The sequence below is a fragment of the Scyliorhinus torazame genome, chromosome 5 (genome assembly GCF_047496885.1).
Source record: "Scyliorhinus torazame isolate Kashiwa2021f chromosome 5, sScyTor2.1, whole genome shotgun sequence".
NCBI classification, from domain to species: domain Eukaryota; kingdom Metazoa; phylum Chordata; class Chondrichthyes; order Carcharhiniformes; family Scyliorhinidae; genus Scyliorhinus; species Scyliorhinus torazame.
The window spans coordinates 82,693,703-82,718,518 of NC_092711.1; the positions used below are offsets into that span (position 1 = coordinate 82,693,703).

The 24,816-nt window shown below is 46.9% G+C and overlaps 1 protein-coding gene across 1 annotated transcript; it reads left to right on the forward strand.

Moving 5' to 3' along the window:
* Positions 1 to 2,676: 2,676 nt before the first annotated feature.
* Positions 2,677 to 24,816, forward strand: LOC140418689 (uncharacterized). The gene is given in 7 exon segments (XM_072502258.1): positions 2,677 to 3,044; positions 3,141 to 3,232; positions 8,266 to 10,134; positions 19,650 to 19,659; positions 22,066 to 23,024; positions 23,026 to 23,081; positions 23,084 to 24,816. Coding segments are annotated over 5 exon segments (1,896 nt in total). The 5' UTR covers positions 2,677 to 3,044; positions 3,141 to 3,232; positions 8,266 to 9,301; the 3' UTR covers positions 23,122 to 24,816.

Here is a 24,816-nt window from a genome sequence, read left to right on the forward strand (position 1 = left end):
ATTTAACACGGCTGGTGGAACAGATGGAGGAGGATTTCAAGAGATGGGACATGGTGTCCCTGTCATTGGCAGGTAGGGTGCAGGCGGTTAAAATGGTGGTCCTCCCGAGATTCCTTTTTGTGTTCCAGTGCCTCCCGGTGGTGATCACGAAGGCTTTTTTCAAAAGAATTGAGAAGAGCTTTATGAGTTTTGTGTGGGCTGGGAAGACCCCGAGAGTGAGGCGGGGATTCTTGCAGCGTAATAGGGACAGGGGGGGGGGGGGGGCGCTGGCACTACCGAGCCTAAGTGAGTACTACTGGGCCGCCAATGTTTCAATGGTGTGTAAGTGGATGGGAGAAGGGGAGGGAGCGGCGTGGAAGAGATTGGAGAGGGCGTCCTGCAGGGAGACTAGCCTGCAAGCAATGGTGACGGCGCCGTTGCCGTTCTCACCAAAGAAATACACCACAAGCCCGGTGGTGGTGGCTACATTGAAAATTTGGGGGCAGTGGAGACGGGATAGGGGAAGGACGGGAGCTTCTGTGCGGTCCCCGATAAGAAACAATCATAGGTTCGTTCCGGGGAGAATGGATGGGGGATTTGGAGCATGGCAAAGAGCTGGGGTAGTACAATTAAGAGATCTATTTGTAGATGGGACGTTTGCGAGTCTGGGAGCTCTGACGGAGAAATATGGGTTGCCCCAAGGGAATGCATTTTGGTATATGCAATTGAGGGCTTTTGCGAGGCAACAGGTGAGGGAATTCCCGCAGCTCCCGACGCAGGAAGTGCAGGATAGAGTGATCTCAGAGACATGGGTGGGGGATGGTAAGGTGTCGGACATATACAGGGAGATGAGGGACAAGGGGGAGATCATGGTAGATGAGCTGAAAGGGAAATGGGAAGAAGAACTGGGGGAGGAGATTGAGGAGGGGCTGTGGGCTGATGCCCTACGTAGGGTAAACTCTTCGTCCTCGTGTGCCAGGCTAAGCCTGATACAATTTAAGGTGTTACACAGGGCGCATATGACTGGAGCACGGCTTAGTAAATTTTTTTGGGTAGAGAATAGGTGTGCGAGATGCTCGAGAGGCCCAGCGAATCACACCCACATGTTCTGGTCATGCCCGGCACTACAGGGGTTATGGGTGGGGGTGGCAAAGGTGCTTTCGAAAGTGGTGGGGGTCCGGGTCGAACCAAGCTGGGGGTTGGCTATATTTGGGATTGCAGAAGAGCCGGGAGTGCAGGAGGCGAGAGAGGCTGACGTGTTGGCTTTTGCGTCCCTTGTAGCCCGGCGCAGGATAATGTTAATGTGGAAGGAAGCCAAACCCCCGGGTGTGGAGACCTGGCTAAACGATATGGCAGGGTTCATAAAGTTAGAACGGACTAAGTTTGTGTGAACCGGATTAAGGGGTTCGGCTCAGGGGTTCACCAGGCGGTGGCAACCGTTCGTCGACTACCTCACAGAAAGATAGAGGGAATGGAAAAGAAGTAGATAACAGCATCAACCCAGGGGGGAGGGAGGGGGGGGGGGGGGGGGGGGAATCGGACGGACTCTCAGGGATGTTATTGTATATGTATAGGTATTTGGTATATGTAATTGTACATTGGATTGTTGGATTGTATTTTTGGAGAGTATTTATTTTGAACAAGGCAGTAGCCATTTCGTTTTGTTTTTTGTTTTTGTTTATATATTACTTATTTATTTGTTTAAAACTGGCCACGGTTATTTATATTACTTTATTGTTGTGTAAAAGAAACACTGCGTATTGTTATGTTTGGCAAAAAAACTTGAATAAAATATACTTTAAAAAAAACAATAAGGGATCACCAGGTTAGGATTGAGATGAGGAGAATTATTTTTCTCCCAGAGGGACTGTCGTGTTGGGTGTTCCAATACACAAACGAACCAACACGGTTGTAGATGGTACAACTCTGTTTTATTATTCTGTACAATACCAACTGTTAAACTTCTGGCTGTCGTTCATACTTCACCAGTTAACCTGTGGACCCAGCCCTAGCACTATCTTAGAGAGGCACTCAGCACATGGTGTATGTCTGAGTGGCGTGCTGTGAGCTCTGTGCTCTGAGCTATCTCCTGGTAGAATGAGCGGGAACTGTGGTGTTCCCTGTTTTATAGTGCGTGTGCTCTCACTGGTGATTGGCTGTGATGTTGTGTGTGTGTTGATTGGTCCGTCTACCTGTCCATCAGTGTGTGTGTGTGTGATTGCACCATGGTATGTTCATATGGATATCATGACAGGAACATGAGTCTTTGGAAATCTTGGGAGGTGGATGCAGAGTCACTGAATACCTTTCCGCCAGAGGTAGATTTTTTTTTATAGGTGGTGGGCGGCAATGTGGAATGAGATTCCAATCAGATCAGCCATGATGGTATTGAATGGTGCAGCAGGCTCGAGAAGCTGAGTGGGAGCTCCCAACTCCGATGGCGCCCTGCCTCGTTCCTTTCTCCTCCTATTGGTCCGGTGCTGCCGTCAATCATTACCCGGGCATTTTGTGAGGTGTCAGGTGAGAGGTCAGTGTCGGGGGGGCGGGGTTTACAAATCCTGAGTGCGGCCCCAGAGCCGAATGTGAATCAATTAACATTCTCCACTCTCACTGTGCGCCGCTATTGGACATGCGCGGTGACTTCGATTGTTGCATGCGCAGTGTGGGCTCCGCCAGCCACATGCGCAGTGTGGGCTCCGCCAGCCGCATGCGCAGTGGGGGTGCTGCCGCCGCCGGAAGGAGATCATTTGGATTCCGCGATTAGACAGAAACAGCCGCTTGTGGCCGGGTAATGGAGGTGGCCGAGTAGGTGCTGAGGCTTCATAAACACCCAGTGCAGGACTAAAAACCCAAATAAGAACCGATCGGTCCCGCATTCGCCCCAAACGGGGCCGCGGCATCAGCTGCCGAAAGGCCCGAAACCATTTCCACCAAATTTAATCATGTGAAGCAGTGCGCATGCGCGTTGTTCCCTGATCTGTCAGCAGGAGGAGAGAATATTGTGAATTTCTCTCCTGGACTGACAGGGATGGATCCTGGAAACTCCTTTTACAGGGGGTTGGAAGGCGAGGATTTACACACAGCAAACTTAAACCAAGAGAAATGTTTGTCTCTTCTCAATGTTTAATCTGGACTGACAGTGTGATGACTTCTGTTTACAGGACGTTGGAAGAGCAGAATTTGAAGACAGAAAGCACAAACCAAACATCAGATCAAAATGTGACAGAGTCACTCGATTAATCGGAAACAAAATGTAAGTCTGTGGAAAAAAATATTCAAACATGTGTGTGACTGGAAATGGGGATGAGCAATATCATGGAGACATGAAGTGAAATGAAAATCACTTATTGTCACAAGTAGGATTCAAATGAAGTTACTGTGAAAAGCCCCTAGTCGCCACATTCCGGTGCCTGTTCGGGGAGGCTGGTACGGGAATTGAACCGTGCTGCTGGCCTGCCTTGGTCTGCTTTAAACGTCAGCTATTTAGCCCTGTGCTAAACCAGCCCCAGATTTGAAATGAGTTGCTGTTTAACCAGGAGCCTGTGTTGATCAATGAGGATAGGGTGATGAGTGAGTGAATGGAAATTAGTACAGAGGATAAAGGCAGCAGAGATTGGGATAAACTCAAGCTTATCACTGGTTGAATGTCGGAGGTTGGTCATGAGTGTGCAGAAATAGTGAAGTCTCAAGGTAATAACCAAATCGATCAGAGTTTCACAAATCTGAGATAGGACCAAGTCCAGCGATGTGAATGAGATGGAAACTCATTTGAGGAGCTGGCGGAGATATGTGGTCCGAAACTTAGCTGGCGGCTCTGAAGAAGTCAAATGGACTCATTGCGCAGGTCGAGGAGACACAGCCTGAGTGAGTGAGACACAGACAGTGAGAATTTGGTAATTTGGTGCAGTGAGGTAATTCGGTGAAGAGTGGGAGAAGGTGCTTTTTCCCGACGGTTTTGTTCTCTCACATTCTCCGGGGCCTAATTTCTGGAGCCGTTCGGAGGAGGAGGAGCAGTCTCTGTGAGTATAAAAACCTAACGGTAACTTCGTTTTCCAGTTTTTTCCCCCAAAAGTGACGTTAGAGGGAAGCTGTGATCTGATTGGTTGATAGCAAATCTGCCCCAAATTAAAAAAAACACAGCTAAACTCGTAAACTTAAATTAAACTAATTAATTAATTAGTGATGGCTGGTCAAGTGATGTGCTTGAGCTGCTTGATGTGGGAGCTGGCAGATCCCATTGCGAGCTGCAGCGACCACATCTGCAGTAAGTGTTGGCTGCTCGAAGAGCTCCGGCTCAGAGTTGATGAGCTGGAGTCTGAGCTTCAAACACTGAGGCACATCCGGGAGGGGGAGACTTACCTGGACACTGTGTTTCAGGAGGCAGTCACACCTGTCAGAGTAAGTAGTTTAAATCCTGCCAGTGGCCAGGGACAGCAGGGTGTGACTGCAAGTCAGGCAGGTAAAGGGAACCAGCAGTCAGGAACTCAGGAGCCTCAGCCCTTGACCCTGTCCAACAGGTATGAGGCACTTGCTCCCTGTGTGGATGGCGAACAGTGCTGCAGGAAGGATGAGTCAGCTGACCAAGGCACCATGGTTCAGCAGGCCATTCAAGGGGAGGGAGTAAATAGGCAAGTTGTAGTTGTAGGGGATTCTATTATCAGGGGGATAGATAGTATCCTTTGTGAGCAGGATAAAGAGTCCCGCATGGTATGTTGCCTGCCCTGTGCTAGGGTGCGGGACATCTCTGACCGGCTTGAAAGGATACTGGAGAGGGAGGGGGAGGATTCAGTTGTTGTGGTCCATGTCGGTACCAACAACATAGGCAAGTCTAGAAAAGAGGACCTGTTTAGAGATTATAAAGAGCTAGGATTCAAATTAAAAAACAGGTCCTCAAGGGTCGTAATCTCCGGATTACTGACCGCGCCACGTGCAAATTGGCATAGGGAGGCAAGAATAAGGGAAGTTAACACGTGGCTGAAACAGTGGTGTGGGAAAGAGGGGTTCCTTTTCATGGGACACTGGCATCGGTTTTGGGACAGGGGGGACCTATACCGTTGGGATGGTCTCCACCTGAACCGAGCTGGGACCAGTGTTCTGGCGAAAAGAGTAAATAGCGTGGTCAATAGGACTTTAAACTAGAGATTGGGGGGGAAGGGAAAGTCAGGGAACCAAGAGGTGAAGTAATCAGTGGGAAGCGTAGCTGCTTAGGAATACAAAAAAGCACGAAAAGACAAAACTCAGGAGAGGTTACGATAGTCCCAATCCCACAAAATATGACACAGTGTATGGAAAGGCTCAGTAAACCAAGGTCCACCACACTAAGAAAACAAAAAGGGATGGTCAATAGAGAATTAAAGGTGCTGTATTTAAATGCGCGCAGTGGACGGAACAAGGTAGATGAGCTTGTGACCCAGATTGTGACTGGCAGGTATGATGTGGTAGGCATCACAGAGACGTGGTTGCAGGGGGTTCAGGACTGGCATTTAAACATCCAGGGATTCACAACCTATCGAAAAGACAGAGAGGTGGGCAGAGGGGGCGGGGTTGCCTTGTTAATTAGGAATGAAATTAAATCAATAGCACTAAACGACATAGGGTCAGATGATGTGGAGTCTGTGTGGGTAGAGTTGAGGCACCACAAAGGCAAAAAAACCATAATGGGAGTTATGTACAGGCCTCCTAACAGTGGTCAGGACCGGGGGCACAAAATGCACCACGAAATAGAAAGTGCATGTCAGAAAGGCAAGGTCACACTGATCATGGGGGACTTCAATGTGCAGGTGGACTGGGTAAAGCTGCCAGAGGACCCAAGGAAAGGGAATTCATTGAATGTTGACAGGAGGGCTTTTTGGAACAGCTTGTGATGGAGCCCACGAGTGAACAGGCCATTCTGGACTTAGTGTTATGTAATGAGCCAGACTTGATTAAAGATCTCAAAGTAAGGGAACACTTAGGAGGCAGTGATCATAACATGGTAGAATTCAATCTCCAATTTGAAAGAATGAAGGTAGAATCAGATGTCAAGGTGTTACAGTTAAATAAAGGTAACTACAGGGTCATGAGGGAGGAACTGACGAAAATCGACTGGGAGCAGAGCCTAGTGGGAAAGACAGTAGAACAGCAATGGCAGGAGTTTCTGGGAGTAATTGAGGACACAGTACAGAGGTTCATCCCAAAGAAAAGAAAGGTTATCAGAGGGGGGATTAGGCAGCCATGGCTGACAAAGGAAGTTAGGGAAAGCATCAAAGCAAAAGAGAAAGCCTACAATGTGGCAAAGAGTAGTGGGAAGTCAGAAGATTGGGAAGTCTACAAAAACAAACAGAGGATAACAAATAGAGAAATAAGGAAAGAGAGGATCAAATATGAAGGTAGGCTAGCCAGTAACATTAGGAATGATAGTAAAAGTTTCTTTAAATACATTAAAAACAAACGGGAGGCAAAAGTTGACATTGGGCCGCTCCAAAATGACGCTGGTAATCTAGTGATGGGAGACAAGGAAATAGCTGAGGAACTAAATAAGTACTTTGCGTCAGTCTTCACAGTTGAAGACATGAGTAATATCCCAACAATTCCGGAGAGTCAGGGGGCAGAGTTGAATATGGTAGCCATCACAAAGGAGAAAGTGCTAGAGAAACTAAGAGGTCTAAAAATTGATAAATCTCCAGGCCCAGATGGGCTATATCCTAGAGTTCTAAAGGAGATAGCTAAAGAAATAGTGGAGGCGTTCGTTATGATCTTTCAAAAGTCACTGGAGTCGGGGAAAGTCCCAGAGGATTGGAAAATCGCTGTTGTAACCCCCCTGTTCAAGAAGGGAACAAGGAAAAAGATGGAAAATTATAGGCCAATTAGCCCAACCTCGGTTGTTGGCAAGATTCTAGAATCCATTGTTAAGGATGAGATTTCTAAATTCTTGGAAGTGCAGGGTCGGATTAGGACAAGTCAGCATGGATTTAGTAAGGGGAGGTTGTGCCTGACAAACCTGTTAGAGTTCTTTGAAGAGATAACAAATAGGTGAGACCAAGGAGAGCCAATGGATGTTATCTATCTTGACTTCCAAAAGCCTTTGATAAGGTGCCTCACGGGAGACTGCTGAGTAAAATAAGGGCCCATGGTATTTGAGGCAAGGTACTAACATGGATTGACGATTGCTGTCAGGCAGAAGGCAGAGAGTTGGGATAAAAGGTTCTTTTTCGGAATGGCAACCGGTGACGAGTGGTGTCCCGCAGGGTTCAGTGTTGGGGCCACAGCTGTTCTCTTTATATATTAACGATCTAGATGACGGGACTGGGGGCATTCTGGCTAAGTTTGCCGATTATACAAAGATAGGTGGAGGGGCAGGTAGTATGGAGGAGGTGGGGAGGCTCCAGAAAGATTTAGATAGTTTAGGAGAGTGGTCCAAGAAATGGCTGATGAAATTCAACGTGGGCAAGTGCGAGGTCTTGCACTTTGGAAAAAAGAATAGAGGCATGGACTATTTTCTAAACGGTGACAAAATTCATAATGCTGAAGTGCAAAGGGACTTGGGAGTCCTAGTCCAGGATTCTCTAAAGGTAAACTTGCAGGTTGAGTCCGTAATTAAGAAAGCAAATGCAATGTTGTCATTCATCTCAAGAGGCTTGGAATATAAAAGCAGGGATGTACTTCTGAAACTTTATAAAGCATTAGTTAGGCCCCATTTAGAATACTGTGAGCAATTTTGGGCCCCACACCTCAGGAAGGACATACTGGCACTGGAGAGGGTCCAGCGGAGATTCACACGGATGATCCCAGAAATGGTAGGCCTAACATACGATGAACGTCTGAGGATCCTGGGATTATATTGGAGTTTAGGAGGTTGAGGGGAGATCTAATAGAAACTTACAAGATAATGAATGGCTTAGATAGGGTGGATGTAGGGAAGTTGTTTCCATGAGCAGGGGAGACTAGGACCCGGGGGCACAGCCTTAGAATAAAAGGGAGTCACTTTAGACCAGAGATGAGGAGAAATTTCTTCAGCCAGAGAGTGGTGGGTCTGTGGAATTCATTGGTGGAGGCCAGGACGTTGCGTGTCTTTAAGACAGAAGTTGATAAATTCTTGATTTCTCGAGGAATTAAGGGCTATGGAGAGAGAGCGGGTAAATGGAGTTGAAATCAGCCATGATTGAATGGTGGAGTGGACCCGATGGGCCGAATGGCCTTACTTCCGCTCCTATGTCTTATGGTCTTAAAAACGTTAACTCTGTTTCTTTCTCCACAGATACTGCCCAATCTATTGAGTTTATTCCGCATTTTCTATTCTTATTTCAGATTTTGAGAATCTGGTAGCACAGTGGCGAGCACAGTTGCTTCACAGCTCCAGGGTCCCAGGTTCGATTTCCGGCTTGGATCACTGTCTGCCTGAAGGTTGCAGTTTCTCACTGTGTTTGCATGGGTTTCCTCCCACAGTCCAAAGATGTGCAGGTTATGTGGATTGCCAATGCAAAATTGCCCTTAGTGTCCAAAACGTTTAAGTGGGGTTACTGGGTTATGGGGATAGGGTGGACGTGTTGGCTGAGGTAGGTTGCTCTTTCCAAGGGTCGGTGCAGACTCGATGGGCCGAATGGCCTTCTGCTCTGTAAATTCTATGACTATTTTGCTTTTATTTCAGTGAAGGATTTTCCCATGGTTATGAACAGCCTGGTTCAGCCTCGCACTGTTTTCATGGAGAGTTGATGGAGTCAGTGGGTCGGGAGTGGAGTTTGTAGTGGGGACTGAAGCCAGTGACTGAGATCTTTCCATATTTAAATGGAGGACATTTCTGTTAATCCAGTACTGGATGTCAGACAAGTCAGGATGGTGTGACTTGGATTGTAACTTGAATATGATGCTGTTCACATACGCCTGCCACCCTGGTCTTTCGAGGTGGTGGATTCAACCTCCAACCTCGGTATGGGAGATTCTGTCAAAGTTCTGGCTGAGTTTTAGATATATACGATCCACTCACCCATTCTGCTCCCACCTCTCTCTCTTTCCCGATAGAGGCTAGTGTCTCGTATCGGCCCAGACCGGTTGGCAGGATCTCTTCCCTGAAGAGCATCAGTGAACCAGTTGGTATTTTACAACAATCCAGCAGTTTTCATGGTCAATTTTTCCTCGTGCCAGTGACCAGATTTATTCAGCTCAATTTCACAACTTGACTTTGTCTTTTTGTGGCTTCTCTTTCACTCCCTTTTTTCTGTTTTAAATCTATTTCACAGGACATTAGAAGGGGAGGATTTGCAGTCAGGAAATTGAAACCAAACGTCACATCAGGATCTGACAGTCGCTCAATTTTTCACAACCTGAATATCATCGTATATTGAAGATGGAAATAAAAAGCACAGTTCACAGTGAGGAGAAACCATGGAGATGTGGAGACTGTGGGAAGGGATTCATTTACCCGTCTACACTGGAAACTCATCGACGGACTCACACTGGGGAGAGGCCATTCACCTGCTCCACATGTGGAAAGGGATTCACTCAGTCATCTGATCTGCTGAGACACCAGCGAGTTCACAGTGGGGAGAGGCCGTTCACCTGTTCTGTGTGTGGAAAGGGATTCACTCAATCATCCAACCTCCTGATACATCATCAGCGAGTTCACACTGATGAGAGACATTTTAAATGCCCAGACTGTGGAAATGGCTATGTAAATTTCCAGGAACTGGTATACCATCAGCGTGTTCACACTGACGAGAGACCATTCAGATGCTCTCACTGTGGGACTGGGTTCAAGAGATCAGCTGCACTCACTATACACCAGCGCACTCATACTGGGGAGAGGCCGTTCACCTGCTCCGAGTGTGGGAAAGGATTTAATCAGTCTTCTTCACTGCGAACACACCAGCGGCATCACGCCAATGAAAGACAATTCGTCTGCTCTGAGTGTGGCAAGGGATTCACAGATTCATCCAACTTGGTAACACACCAGCGAGTTCACACTGTGGAGAGACCATTTAAATGCCCAGACTGTGGGAAGTGCTATAAAAGTTCTGGGGTTCTGATGCACCATCAACGTGGTCACACTGATGAGAGACCATTCAGATGCTCTCATTGTGGGGCAGGATTCAGGCGATTATTTGAGCTTGTTCTGCACCAGCGCACTCACACTGGGGAGAGGCCATTCACCTGCTCCGAGTGTGGTAAGGGATTCAGTCAGTCATCCAATCTACTAAGACACCAGCGAGGTCACAAGTAATTACAGTGATTGGATTTTGTTGTTAATTACATCCAGGACTGAACCATGTTTTTTGGGGTCCAGTTATAGGGTTTATATCTTGCAAACAGCCAAATAAACCAACTGTGTGTTAAGCAGTGTGTTGAGTCTTTTTCATATCTCAAACATGAATTAGTTCCTTTTGAAGTGTTCTCCTGTCCCATCTCTGAAATCCTCACCTCCAACAAGTGTGTGGAGTTCATGGAGCTTCTTCGTCTCTGAGATTGAGACAATCTGACCAGCTGCCTCTGCTGCTTCCCTACCTCCCACTAACCCACTGGGGCCAGACCTTTGTTTCTGAGCCCTGAGCTCACACCTTTCTCCAGTTTCTCTGCCATCTTCTCTCGTGCCCTTTCAGTGCTCCTGTTGTCCATGAGACCCACCTTCTGCTGCTTTGACCCTATTCTCACTGAACTACTGATCACCCAAATTCCCCCTGTTAGCTGATAATGTCAATGGGTCTCTCTCTCTTCTGGTACTGTCCGTCTCACCTTTAAACCAACCGTCATTACCCATCTTAAAAAAGGATCTATCCTTGGCCCCTCCTATTTCTTACCTATAAGCTGCCTCTAGGTGACAACATCCAAAAGCACCGTGTTAGTTTTCACATGTACACTGACAACACGCAGCTCTACCTCCCCACCATACCGGGAGAGAGGGAGGGAGCCGGAGTGCAGCTTGTGAAGCAGGTAAGTGTTTAAACTTACCCCCAGGTTCCAGCAGCCTTCATTTACGGGAGTGGGAGAGAGAGAGGGAGCCGGTGTGCAGCTTGGGAATCAGGTAAGTGATTAAACTTACCCCCAGGTTCCAGCAGCCTTCATTTACAGGAGTGGGAGAGAGAGAGGGAGCCGGTGTGCAGCTTGGGTATCAGGTATGTGATTAAACCTACCCCCAGGTTCCAGCGGCCTTCATTTCCGGGAGAGAGGAAGCAGGTAAGTGTTTAAACTTACCTCCAGGTTCCAGCGGCCTTCATTTCCGGGAGCGGGAGAGAGAAAGAGGGAGCCGGAGTGCAGCTTGTGAAGCAGGCAAGTGTTTAAACTTACCCCCAGGTTCCAGTGGTCTTCATTTCCGGGAGCGGGAGAGAGAGAGGGAGCCGGTGTGCAGCTTGGGAATCAGTATTAGTGAGAGGCAGCACGGTTTTGTGAAGGGGAGGTCGTGTCTCACTAGATAGAGTTTTTCGAGGAGGTCACTAAGATGATTGATGCAGGTAGGGCAGTAGATGTTGTCTATATGGACTTCAGTAAGGCCTTTGACAAGGTCCCTCATGGTAGACTAGTACAAAAGGTGAAGTCACACGGGATCAGGGGTGAGCTGGCAAGGTGGATACAGAACTGGCTAGGCCATAGAAGGCAGAGAGTAGCAATGGAGGGATGCTTTTCTAATTGGAGGGCTGTGACCAGTGGTGTTCCACAGGGATCAGTGCTGGGACCTTTGCTCTTTGTAGTATATATAAATGATTTGGAGGAAAATGTAACTGGTCTGATTAGTAAGTTTGCAGACGACACAAAGGTTGGTGGAATTGCGGATAGCGATGAGGACTGTCTGGATACACAGACATTTAAGGGGCATCTTGACAAATATATGAATAGGATGGGAATAGAAGGATACGGACCCAGGAAGTGTAGAAGATTGTAGTTTAGTCGGGCAGCATGGTCGGCAGGGGCTTGGAGGGCCGAAGGGCCTGTTCCTGTGCTGTACATTTCTTTGTTCTTTGGGAGGAGGATACAGCAGGATTTAGATTGTCTGGAGACTTGGGCGGAGAGATGGCAGATGGAGTTTAATCCGGACAAATGTGAGGTAATGCATTTTGGAAGGTCTAATGCAGGTAGGGAATATACAGTGAATGGTAGAACCCTCAAGAGTATTGAAAGTCAAAGAGATCTAGGAGTACAGGTCCACAGGTCATTGAAAGGGGCAACACAGGTGGAGAAGGTAGTCAAGAAGGCATACGGCATGCTTGCCTTCATTGGCCGGGGCATTGAGTATAAGAATTGGCAAGTCATGTTGCAGCTGTATAGAACCTTAGTTAGGCCACACTTGGAGTATAGTGTTCAATTCTGGTCGCCACACTACCAGAAGGATGTGGAGGCTTTGGAGAGGGTGCAGAAGAGATTTACCAGAATGTTGCCTGGTATGGAGGGCATTAGCTATGAGGAGAGATTGAATAAACTCGGTTTGTTCTCACTGGAACGAAGGAGGTTGAGGGGAGACCTGATAGAGGTATATAAAATTATGAGGGGCATAGACAGAGTGGATAGTCAGAGGCTTTTCCCCAGGGTAGAGGGGTCAATTACTAGGGGGCATAGGTTTAAGGTGAGAGGGGCAAGGTTTAGAGTAGATGTACGAGGCAAGTTTTTTACGCAGAAGATAGTGGGTGCCTGGAACTCGCTACCGGAGGAGGTAGTGGAAGCAGGGACGATAGGGACATTTAAGGGGCATCTTGACAAATATATGAATAGGATGGGAATAGAAGGATACGGACCCAGGAAGTGTAGAAGATTGTAGTTTAGTCGGGCAGCATGGTCGGCAGGGGCTTGGAGGGCCGAAGGGCCTGTTCCTGTGCTGTACATTTCTTTGTTCTTTGTTCTTTTGTAAGTGTTTAAACGTACCCCCAGGTTCCAGTGGCCTTCATTTCCGGGAGCGGGAGAGAGAGAGGGAGCCGGAGTGCAGCTTGTGAAGCAGGTAAGTGTTTAAACTTACCACCAGGTTCCAGCGGCCTTCATTTCCAGGAGAGAGAGAGGGAGCCGGTGTGCAGCTTGGGAATCAGGTAAGTGTTTAAATTTACCACCAGGTTCCAGCGGCCTTCATTTCCGGGAGCGGGAGAGAGAGAGGGAGCCGGTGTGCAGCTTGGGAATCAGATAAGTGTTTAAATTTACCACCAGGTTCCAGCGGCCTTCATTTCCGGGAGCGGGAGAGAGAGAGGGAGCCGGTGTGCAGCTTGGGAATCAGGTAAGTGTTTAAACTTACCCCCAAGTTCCAGTGGCCTTCATTTCCGGGAGCAGGAGAGAGATAGTGTGCCGGTGTGCAGCTTGTGAAGCAGGTAAGGGTTTAAACTTACCCCCAGGTTCCAGCGGCCTTCATTTCCGGGATCGGGAGAGAGAGAGGGAGCCGGAGTGCAGCTTGGGAATCAGGTAGGTTCTGTGTATAAGTTGGGCGGTTGCTAAACCCGAGACACTACACTTGTCATGTCCCCCACCCTTCCACCTCCTCTAACCTAAGGGGTTTAGTGAATATAAGGTAAGCTCTTTTCTTTTTTTTTCTCTTCCTTTCTTCTTGTTTTATCTAGAGGGGATGGCAGGAAAGGCAGTGCAATGTTCCTCCTGCAGAATGTTTGAGGTGAGGGAGACCGTCAGTGTCCCTGCTGATTTCATCTGTGGGAAGTGCACCCATCTCCAGTTCCTCAGAAACCGTGTTAGAGAACTGGAGCTGGAGTTGGATGAACTTTGGATCATTCGGGAGGCAGAGGTAGTCATAGATAGAAGCTTTAGGGATGTAGTTACTCCAAAGAATAAAGACAGATGGGTGACGGTGAGAGGGCTGGGAGGAAGCAGTCAGTACAGGGATCCCCTGCGGTCGTTCCCCTGAATAACGAGTATACCACTTTGGATACTGTTGGCGGGATGACTTACCAGGGGTAAGCGATGGGGTACAGGTCTCTGGCACAGAGTCTGTCCCTGTTGCTCAGAAGGGAAGGGGGGAGAGGAGTAGAGCATTAGTCATTGGTGACACTATAGTTAGAGGGATAGATAGGAGATTCTGTGGGAACGAGAGAGACTCGCGGTTGGTGTGTTGCCTCCCAGGTGCCAGGGTGCGCGATGTCTTGGATCGTGTTTTCGGGATCCTTAAGTAGGAGGGGGAGCAGCCCCAAATCGTGGTCCACATAGGTCCCAACGACATAGGTAGGAAAAGGGATAGGGATGTAAGGCAGGAATTCAGGGAGCTAGGGTGGAACCTTAGATCTAGGACAAACAGAGTTATTATCTCTGGGTTGTTACCCATGCCACGTGCTAGCGAGATGAGGAATAGGGAGAGAGAGCAGTTGAACACGTGGCTACAGGGATGGTGCAGGAGGGAGGGTTTCAGATTTCTGGATAATTGGGGCTCATTCTGGGGTAGGTGGGACCTCTACAAACGGGATGGTCTACACCTGGACCAGAGGGGTACTAATATCCTGGGGGAAAATTTGCTAATGCTCTTCGGGAGGGTTTAAACTAGTTCAGCAGGGGTCTGGGAACCTGAATTGTAGCTCCAATATACAGGAGGTTGAGAGTAATGAGGTCAGGAGTAAGGTTTCAAAGTTGCAGGAGTGTACCGGCAGGCAGGAAAGTGGTTTAAAGTGTGTCTACTTTAATGCCAGGAGCATCTGAAATAAGGTGGGTGAACTTGCGGCATAGGTTGGTACCTGGGACTTCAATGATGTGGCCATTTTGGAGTCATGGATAGAGCAGGGACAGGAATGGTTGTTACATGTGCTGGGGTTTAGATATTTCAGTAAGCTCAGAGAAGGTGGTATAAGAGGGGGAGGGGTGGCATTGTTAGTCAAGGACAGTATTACGGTGGTAGAAAGTATGTTCGATGAGGACTCGTCTACTGAGGTGGTATGGGCTGAGGTCAGAAACAGGAAAGGAGAGGTCACCCTGCTGGGAGTTTTCTATAGGCCTCCGATAAGTTCCAGAGATGTAGAGGAATATACAGTGAATGGTAGAACCCTCAAGAGTATTGAAAGTCAGAGAGAACTAGGTGTACAGGTCCACAGGTCACTGAAAAGGGCAACACAGGTGAAGAAGGTAGTCAAGAAGGCATACGGCATGCTTGCCTTCATTGGCCGGGGCATTGAGTATAAGAATTGACAAGTCATGTTGCAGCTGTATCGAACCTTACCTTAGTGAAATGAAAAAAAAATTGCTTATTGTCACAACTAGGCTTGAAACGAAGTTACTGTGAAAAGCCCCTAGTCGCCACATTCCGGCGCCTGTTCGGGGAGGCTGGTACGGGAATTGAACCGTGCTGCTGGCCTGCCTTGGTCTGCTTTCAAAGCCAGCGATTTAGCCCTGTGCTAAACCAGGTAAGTAGTTAGGCCACACTTGGAGTATAGTGTTCAGTTCTGGCCACCACACTACCAGAAGGATGTGGAGGCTTTAGAGAGGGTGCAGAAGAGATTTACCAGGATGTAGCCTGGTATGGAGGGCATTAGCTATGAGGAGCAGATGAATAAATTTGGCTTGTTCTCACTGGAATGACGGAGGTTGAGGGGCGACCTGATAGAAGCCGACAAAATTATGAGGGGTATAGACAGAGTGGATCGTCAGAGGCTTTTCCCCAGGGTAGAGGGATCAATTACTCGGGGCATAGGTTTAAGGTGCGAGGGGCAAGGTTTAGAGGAGATGTACGAGGCACGTTTTTTTACACAGAGGGTAGTGGGTGCCTGGAACTCGCTGCCGGAGGAGGTGGTGGAAGCAGGGACGATAGTGACATTTAAGGGGCATCTTGAAAAATTCATGAATAGGATGGGAATAGAGGGATACAGACCCAGGAGGTGTAGAAGATTTTAGTTTAGTCGGGCAACATGGTCGGCACGGGCTTGGAGGGCTGAAAGGCCTGTTCCTGTGCTGTACATTTCTTTGTTCTTTGTTCTTTGAATCTTTCTCCACTGATTTAGAATTAATACATTTAATTAAATTAATATATATTTGATTTTGGTGGGTTAGATTGATGCACGTTAGGGAAAGTGGGGAAGAGGGGTTGACAGGCTCTTTAACAGAAATTGAGTCCCTCTAAGGTCATTGGCAAAGGAACCAGAGGTGGAAATGCGATTTTATTTTTTGCACACACTGAGTTTTTCTGATCTGTCTGAAAGCAGATTCAATAGTATCTTCCAAAGGTTAAAATGCTTAAAAGGGAAGAATTTGCAGGGCTGTTAAAAAGATCAGAGCAGTTGGATGAATCAGAGAGTCCTTTCAAATAAATAGCAGAGGAATGATGGGCCGAATGGGTTCCTGCAGTCTGTGAATTTGAGCCTCCTCCTTTGTGCAGATTAAAAAGGACAGATTTCATTGCAGCCTCTTCCCTGTATATGTATTTAAAGAGAAGGGTTTCCATTCGCTCTCAGTGATGATATAACAATGTCTTCACTCCTCTGTGTATTTTAAACATTGAAGTCTTGCACGGCCGAATATAGTCAACAGGCTTCCTGTAGCTCCCTCTGGACACAGCAAGAAAGTGCTTGACTGCTTAACAATAGCAGGTTCCACTGAATATGATCTAACCACAACAACAAAAACAACATCCATTTGTATAGCACCTTTAAACTTCCCAGAGATCTTCACAGATGTGAATACCAAACAGAATTTGACACTGAGCCACATAAAGAGATATTGGTTCAGATGACCAGTCGCTCGGTCAAAGAGGAAGGTTTTAAGGAATATCCTAAAGAAACAAAAAGATTGAGGGGCAGAGAGGTTTATGGAGGGAATTCCAAAACCTAGGGCGCAGGCAGCTGAAGACAAGATCCCCAGTGGTTGTACAATTGAAACTGGGGGTATTGAAGAGGGCAGTATTAGTGGAGTACAGATATCGCGGAGGGAGGGCAGCACGATGGCGCAGTGGTTAGCACTGCTGCCTCACAGCGCCAAGGTCCCAAGTTTGGCTCTGGGTCACTGTCCGTACGGAGTTTGCACATTCTCCCCGTGTTTGCATGGGTTTCGCCCCCACAACCCAAACGATGTGCAGGGTAGGTGGATTGGCCACACTAAATTGCCCCTTAATTGAAAAAAATGAATTGGATACTCTTTAAAAAAAAAATTTTTTAAAGATAGCTCGGAGGGTTGTCGAATTGGAAAGGATTACCGGGATGGGAGTGGGGAATTTGTGACCATATGGTGATTTGAAAAATAAAGACGCTGTGGATATTTTGAAAAGAATGGACCTGATTTTAACTGACTCAAATTTGCAGTCACTTGTACAGAGGTAAAATCAGGCCCAAGGAGAATTTAAAAACTGAGGTGTTAATTGAACGGACAGGCACGGTAGCACAGTTGCTTCACAGCGCCAGGGTCCCAGGTTCGATTCCCGGCTTGGGTCACTGTCTATGCGGAGTCTGCACGTTCTCCCCGTGTGTGCGTGGGTTTCCTCCGAGTGCTCCAGTTTCCTCCCACAGTCCAAAGATGTGCAGGTTTGGCGGATTGGCTATGCTAAATTACCCCTGGTGTCCAAAAAAGGTTGGGTGGGGTTACGGGTGGGCTTGTGTGGGGTGCTGTTTCCGGGGGCCGGTGAGGACTCGATGGGGCAAGTGGCCTCCTTCTGCACTGTAAATTCTATGATTCTATGATGTAGATCAGGGAGCGCAGGGGGTGATTGGTGAATGGGACTCGGTGTGAGTTGGGACAGTGGCAGCAGAGTTTCTCTATTGAAGGAAACTGGGACAGTTCTGTACATTTCCAATCACACTGCTTATGTCTAAAGTCAAGCTGACATCTCACTGTTCCTTTGGGAGTGTGGAATCCACTGATGTCATCACATTCTATTGCGGTGATGTCATAAGATGACAGGGGAGAAAGAGAGAGACCTTCAAAAGGAACTAACTTGTTTGTGAGATGTTAGAAAAGATTTAACAGTGTGTTCAACACAAAGCTGTTTTATTTAAATTTTATGCAGAATATTAGCCCATGTAACTGGGTTGGAATTTATTAACATCAGCAGAAACTGATCCCAATGAAGATGGATCGGTCTTGGATGTGATTCAAAGAAGAATCCACTTACTACTTAAAATATTTTAACATTTAGAATCATAGAATTTACAGTGCAGGAGGCCATTTGGCCCATCGAGTCTGCACCGGCCCTTGTAAAGAGCGCCCACCCTAGCCCACACCTCCACCCTATCCCCGTAACCCAGTAACCCAACCTAACTGGACATTATGGGGAAATTTAGCATGGCAAATCCACCTAACCTGCGCATCATTTATTTCCCAAGATGGCTCTGGAGCATGGCGACTCTCTGTGAGCTCTCTCCCCCGTCCCTTTCTTTTATCTCCTATCAGCGTTCTGACCTACTAAAACTATTTTCCTCTTATATAATTCCGCACTGTAACCAATCACTGTTTTGTCGATGTACCATTTGTCATTGTTCCCTGTTGATTATTCTTGTGTCTACCGGGTACGTGCTGTGTACTTTCCTCGGCCGCAGAAAAATACTTTTCACTGTACTTCGGTACAAGTGACAATAAATCACATCAAATCAAAATCATATATCTATGATGGAAATTTGAGGAGGGTCAATAATAAGGAATTTAACATGAGATTGTTTTCCCCACTATCCAATGTTGCCATTTTGGATGCAGATGGAAAACCAGTTACACAGATGTTTGTCAGCCAAAATTGTAAATGGATAAAGTCTATATCCGGACCAGTTTCGCAAAAGTCTGCACTGTACAAGATCAGTATTATCTGCCTTATAGTAGTATGGTATTCAAACATTTGATTAAGTTGTCAACGTAACTGCTACTTTGTGACGGCTTCTTTCGTTAATTCTCACGAATGGTTCAAACCACTACTTTATTAACGCTGAAATTATGGCACAAAAGAAAGAGGGTGCAATAGGTCCATATCTACCTTATTTAGAGGCTTGAGATTGTACATATTTAAACAGTAATGGGAATACTTAGATTCTGCTGGCCTGTAAGTTTTAACTAGCACGGTATCAGTGTCTATCCTATTCCCAAACTTCCTCAAGTAACAATATAAAAAGCTGACAAAAACCATCCATAAATGGCATCAAATCAATTAAAGGAGCATTTACGCATCCTGTGTTTGTAAAATTAAAACAACATTCAGCATAGAATAGTTTTATTTCCATATACTTGACTTCAATTTTACAAAACCAGAGAAGAACAACACCTCCAAATGCATCACTTTCATCTTTTATTTCGGAATTGTCTGAGCAAATTGTTCATCATGATCAAGGTGAGAAATGGTGGTTTAATTGCTGGCTGTGCACACTTCCATCTTTGGTTTTTGGCATAAACGACCAGCAAACATTCCCAAAGTCAGGGAGAGCAGATTTGATTCCGAGCACATTTCCCTGCAATGGCCTATACGTCTCACTCTGAGCAACAATCTGCGCCTTGTAAATAAATGTTTAAGGACATGGTTGATGCATCACTTGCTGAACCAGGATTGAAGCATAATTTTGGCTTCAAGTTCTGACTTGACGTTGGGTATGTTAAAGTAAACTTTAAAGTCTCCCGGCCAGCCAGCAAATGCTATAATCAAATTCATGACGCATCTATTTATGTTCCAATCACATCCTGTTAAATCACCTAACAAAAACGACACTGAATGTAATCACTGAAAGCTACATCCTGTTTTGCTATTGACATTACTTTCACTATTTCTGATACCACTCAACCTTATTGCATGCATTCGATAGGTTAGTAGCAACAATTCGCTTGTCTGTCAGCAGACTGGATAACGTGTGAATCTCTTCCCACTCTTGGGGCAGGTAAATGACCTCTCCCCAATGTGAATTCGCTGGTGTGTCAGCAGGCTGAATGACTGTGTGAATCTCTTCCCACACTGGCAGCACATGAACGGCCTCTCCCAGTGTGAACTCGTTTGTGTCAACAGGCTGGATGACTGAGTGAATGTCTTCCCACACTGGGAGCACGTGAACAGCCTCTTCCCAGTGTGAGTTCGCTGGTGTACAGTGAGGTCAGATGATGTCTTGAACCCAGTCCCACAGTAAGAGCACCTGCTCATAAAACCATCCCATGCAGGTTCCACTCCAAAGGACGCCCTGTCTGAACTTGTCCGACATCCAGTGCTGGAGGAGCAGAAATTTCCTCTTTAAATATTGAGAAGACTAAACCCTTCCGTCCCTTCTGCAAATTCCACTCCCTCGCTACTAACTTCCTCCCTGTCCCTGCCAAATATCTGAGGCAGAAGGAGCCTGTTCACAACCCTGGTGAAATATTTCACCCCTGTTGAGCTTCCGAACACATATCCACATCATCACCAAGATCACCTATTTCCACCTCAGCAACACAGCCTGACTCCGCCTTAGTGTCTTTTTATCTGCTGCAGAAACCATCATTCATTCTTTTACCTCTCGACCAAATTTTTCTGACACATTCCCAGTCAGCCTCCAATGTTAAACAACCCCCTCCATCCCATCCAAAACTCTGCTGCCCATGTGTTTACTCACAAGTCTTGTTTACCCATCCCCTGTGCTAACTGATCTACAAATGATTCGCTTTCAGAAGCACTGAAAGTTGAAATGTCTCATTCTTCTATTGTTATAGTAGTGATCATCCTGATCTCTGTAATCTTCCCCCCCCCCCCCCCCACCCCCCCTCTTGGAGATCTCTGCCCTCATTAATTCCGGTAAGAAGTCTTACAACACCAGGTTAAAGTCCAACAGGTTTGTTTCGATATCACTAGCTTTCGGAGCGCTGCTCCTTCCTCAGGTGAATGAAGAGGTACCTGTTGGACTTTAACCTGGTGTTGTAAGACTTCTTACTGTGCTCACCCCAGTCAAACGCCGGCATCTCCACCTCATTAATTCTGGCCAGTACAGCATTCCTTATTTTTCTGACGCTGCACCATTACTGGTCTTTTATCATTTGGCTGGGCCGCATTCTCTGAAATTTCCTCCTTAAAACTCTGCGACTCCCTGACTCACTTTCCTCTATTAAGATTCTCCTCAAAGCTAATATCTCCTGTGGCTCAGTGTCAATTGTTATTTTGTAACGTTTCTCTGAAAAGTCTGAAAGTTTTATTCTGGTCAAGGCACAATACAAATACGAATTATTGTCATTATATCATTGTTCTGCCTTATAAATACTCAGAGTGAAACAGTTTGATGGTCATTCTGACACGAAGAAACATTTTTAAAATTTGCCCCCATCAATGATGGCGCCTGCGCTCTGCTGCTACTGCCCCAATAAAGATGGCGGGTGCGCATGTGCACTGTTGCTACTGCCCCAATAAAGATGGCGGGTGCGCATGTGCACTGCTGCGAGTACCCACTTTAAAAGGCGAGTGCGCATGCGCATTGCTGCCAGTGCGCAACTAAGATGGCGGCCGCTGAGTCCTGTCAGAAAGCTGCAGCCCCCGCTCAGGTCACCGGGGCCCGGTAGGTTATTTCTCCGGGTTTCGTGATGAATTATAGTTGTGTGGTGCCAGAACCTGCAGAAAAGCAGCTGCTTCCGTGTCACGTGATCTCTCTCCCTTCCCCTCACCCCCCCCCCCCCCCCCGCCCAATCGATCTCTGATTAATGAGGATGTCCAGGGTTATGGGGAACTGGCAGATAAATGGAGAGAAAGCTGAGATGAGGCGTTTCTGTCCTGTACTGACTGTGATAACATTTGTTCAATGTTTTCACAGGATATGAGATGAGGAGGAATTACAGACAGAAATCTCAAACGTCACGTCTCGCTCTGACAGTCACTGGTTTCCTTGGAACCTGAATATCATCGGCCTTTGAATCGAGAAGGAGAAATATTTGCATGAACTCTCAGCTTCTAAAGATTTCAAACATCAGAGTGACTGGAGAAGCACCGAGATACACACAACACGCACACCCGAGTGAGAGTGTTCCAGTGAACTGACTGTGGAAACATCAGTGTGACTGGAAAAACACCGAGACCCACACAACACACCCGAGTGAGAGTGTTCTAGAGTGACTGGAAAGTTCTTTAACCAGTTACACAGCCTGAATAAGCACAACATTCACAGCGGGGAGAGACCATACCTGTGTTGTGTCTGTGGGCGAGGCTTCAACTGATTGTCCAGCCTGCAGAAACGCCGGGAGACCCAAAACATGGAGAAACCGTGGAAATGTGGGGACTGTGGGAAGGGATTCCGAGCCCCATCAGAGCTGGAAACCCATCGACGCAGTCACACTGGGGAGAGGCCGTTCTCCTGCTCCCAGTGTGGGAAAGGATTTACTGAAGGATACAGCCTGCAGTCACACCAGCGAGTTCACACTGGGGAGAGGCCATTCATCTGCTCTCAGTGTGGGAAAGGATTTTGTGATTCATCTAGCCTTTTGAGACACCAGCGAATTCACACTGGGGAGAGGCCATTCACCTGCTCTCAGTGTGGGAAAGGATTCAATCAATTATCCACTCTACAGAAACACCAGCGAGTTCACACCGGGGAGAGGCCGTTCTCCTGCTCCCAGTGTGGGAAAGGATTTACTGAAGTATACAGCTTGCAGTCACACCAGCGAGTTCACACCGGGGAGAGGCCATTCACCTGCTCTCAGTGTGGGAAAGGATTTTGTGACTCATCCCGCCTATTGAGACACCAGCGAATTCACACCGGGGAGAGGCCATTTGCCTGCTCTCAGTGTGGGAAAGGATTTACTCAATTATCCCACCTGCGGAAACACCAGCGAGTTCACACCGGGGAGAGGCCATTCACCTGCTCTCAGTGTGGGAAGGGATTCACTCAGTTATCTCACCTGCAGTCACACCAGCGAGTTCACACCGGAGAGAGGCCATTCACCTGCTCCCAGTGTGGAAAAGGATTTTGTGATTCATCTCGTCTATTGAGACACCAGCTAATTCACACCGGGGAGAGGCCGTTCATCTGCTCTCAGTGTGGGAAAGGATTTACTGAACTATGCAGTTTGCAGAAACACCAGCGAGTTCACACTGGCGAGAGGCCATTCACCTGCTCTCAGTGCGGGACGGGATTCACTCAATTATCTCACCTTCAGAGACACCAGCGGGTTCACACTGGGGAGAGGCCATTCCCCTGCTCTCAGTGTGGGAAGGGATTTACTCGGTTATCTCACCTGCGGAGACACCAGCGAGTTCACACTGGGGAGAGGCTGCTCTCAGTGTGGGAAGGGATTCACTCAGTTATCCACCCTGCGGAGACACCAGCGAGTTCACACTGGGGAGATGCCGTTCACCTCTCAATGTGAGACGGGATTGCATGATTCATCGCACCTGCTGTGACACCAACAATTTCACAATTGATTACAGGAGTTGGATTCTGCTGTTATTGTTTCTGCTCTACACCCACAACTGCATTTTGTTCATTCTGACAGGTGGTCAGTGGGGATGGTCGGAGAGTTTCTTTCTGCTGGACTGACCGGTCTCACCACTTTGCCTCCAGTGGGCTGATGCACTTGGAGCCTTGTTGCTAATACTTGGCTTCAAATTGCACAAGGATCACAGAGTGAAAGGGTGTTTGGAAGTTTGAAGATATTTAGTTTCCATTTCTGTTTCAAACCCCTCAAAGCATGCCACGTTGCCATGGAGATGGGCCCTGATGGTTACAAAGTTCTTTTGTTTAATTTATCTGGGTGTTCCTCACAGAAGAAACCTATCAGGATATGAGGGGCAAGTTGTCTGAGGTGGACTGGGAAACTGATTGGTCCAGGGAACACCTAATATTTAAGGAATTATTACATATTTACGAGAGGGTCGGTTAGCTCAGTTGGCTGTACGACTGGTTCTTGATGCAGAGCAAGGCCAACAGTGAGGATTCAACTCCCGTACTGGCTGAGGTGATTCATGAAGGCCCCACCTTCTCAAACAGGCCCCTTGCCTGAGGTGTGCTGACCCTCGGGTTAAATCGCCTCCAGTCAGCTCTCTCTCTGTCAAAGGGGAGAGCAGCCTATGGTCCTCTGGGATTTTTGCGACTTTTATTTCACATTATTATGGGCCAGGGTTTAGAGAATACCAAAATTTGTTTTTCCTCTGGTAGGTAACTCAACAATATATCCCAATTTTTAAGAACATCCTCGTTTTACAATTTAATTTGAGGGATGTCAAATTCAAAGTCATCTGGATTTGGTTTGTCACTTTGAGTTAGAATCATTAAAACCTCCTCCAGTTTCTCTCCTTCCGTTTCAAAGTACCTGTTAAGCATATTCACATGACACACTCGGGGAGTTTTCCTTTCTGGCATTTTTACCACATAATTCACCTCACTTAGTTTCCTTGCAATCTCATAAGGTCCACAAAACTTTGCTTTTAAAGGTTCACCGACAATTGGTAACAATACTAAAACTTTGTCTCCACTGGCAAAACTACAAACGTTTGCTTTCTTGTCCGCTACCGTTTCATCACATTTTGTGCAACTTTTAAATGTTGTCTCGCCAATTCCCCTGCTCTATTTAATCATTCCCTAAAGTTTGACACGTAATCCAATAATGTAAGTTCCGACTGCTCAATCACCAATTTTTCCTCAATCACTTGAAGTGGTCCTTTTACCTCATGACCAAAAATTAGTTCAAAAGGACTGAATTTGGTTGACTCATTAGGTGCATCCCTAATTGGAAACAGTATGAATGGAAATCCTTTATCCCAATCCTCTGGATAATCGTGATAATAAGGCCTCAACATTGTCTTTAATGTCTGATGCCACCTTTCTAACGCTCCCGTGATTCTGGATGGTACGCAGTTGATTTAAATTGTTTTATTCCTAAGCTATCCATAACTTCTTTGAACAACCTTTTGGTAAAATTTGGTCCTTGATTCGATTGTATTTCTGTGGGTAGTCCATATCTAGTAAAGAATTGAAGTAACTCCTCCACAATCTTTCTAGCTGTAATATTTCTGTTGTAAGTCCACCAATTTTCCTGAAATAAAAATATCCGCCTCAACCTCCA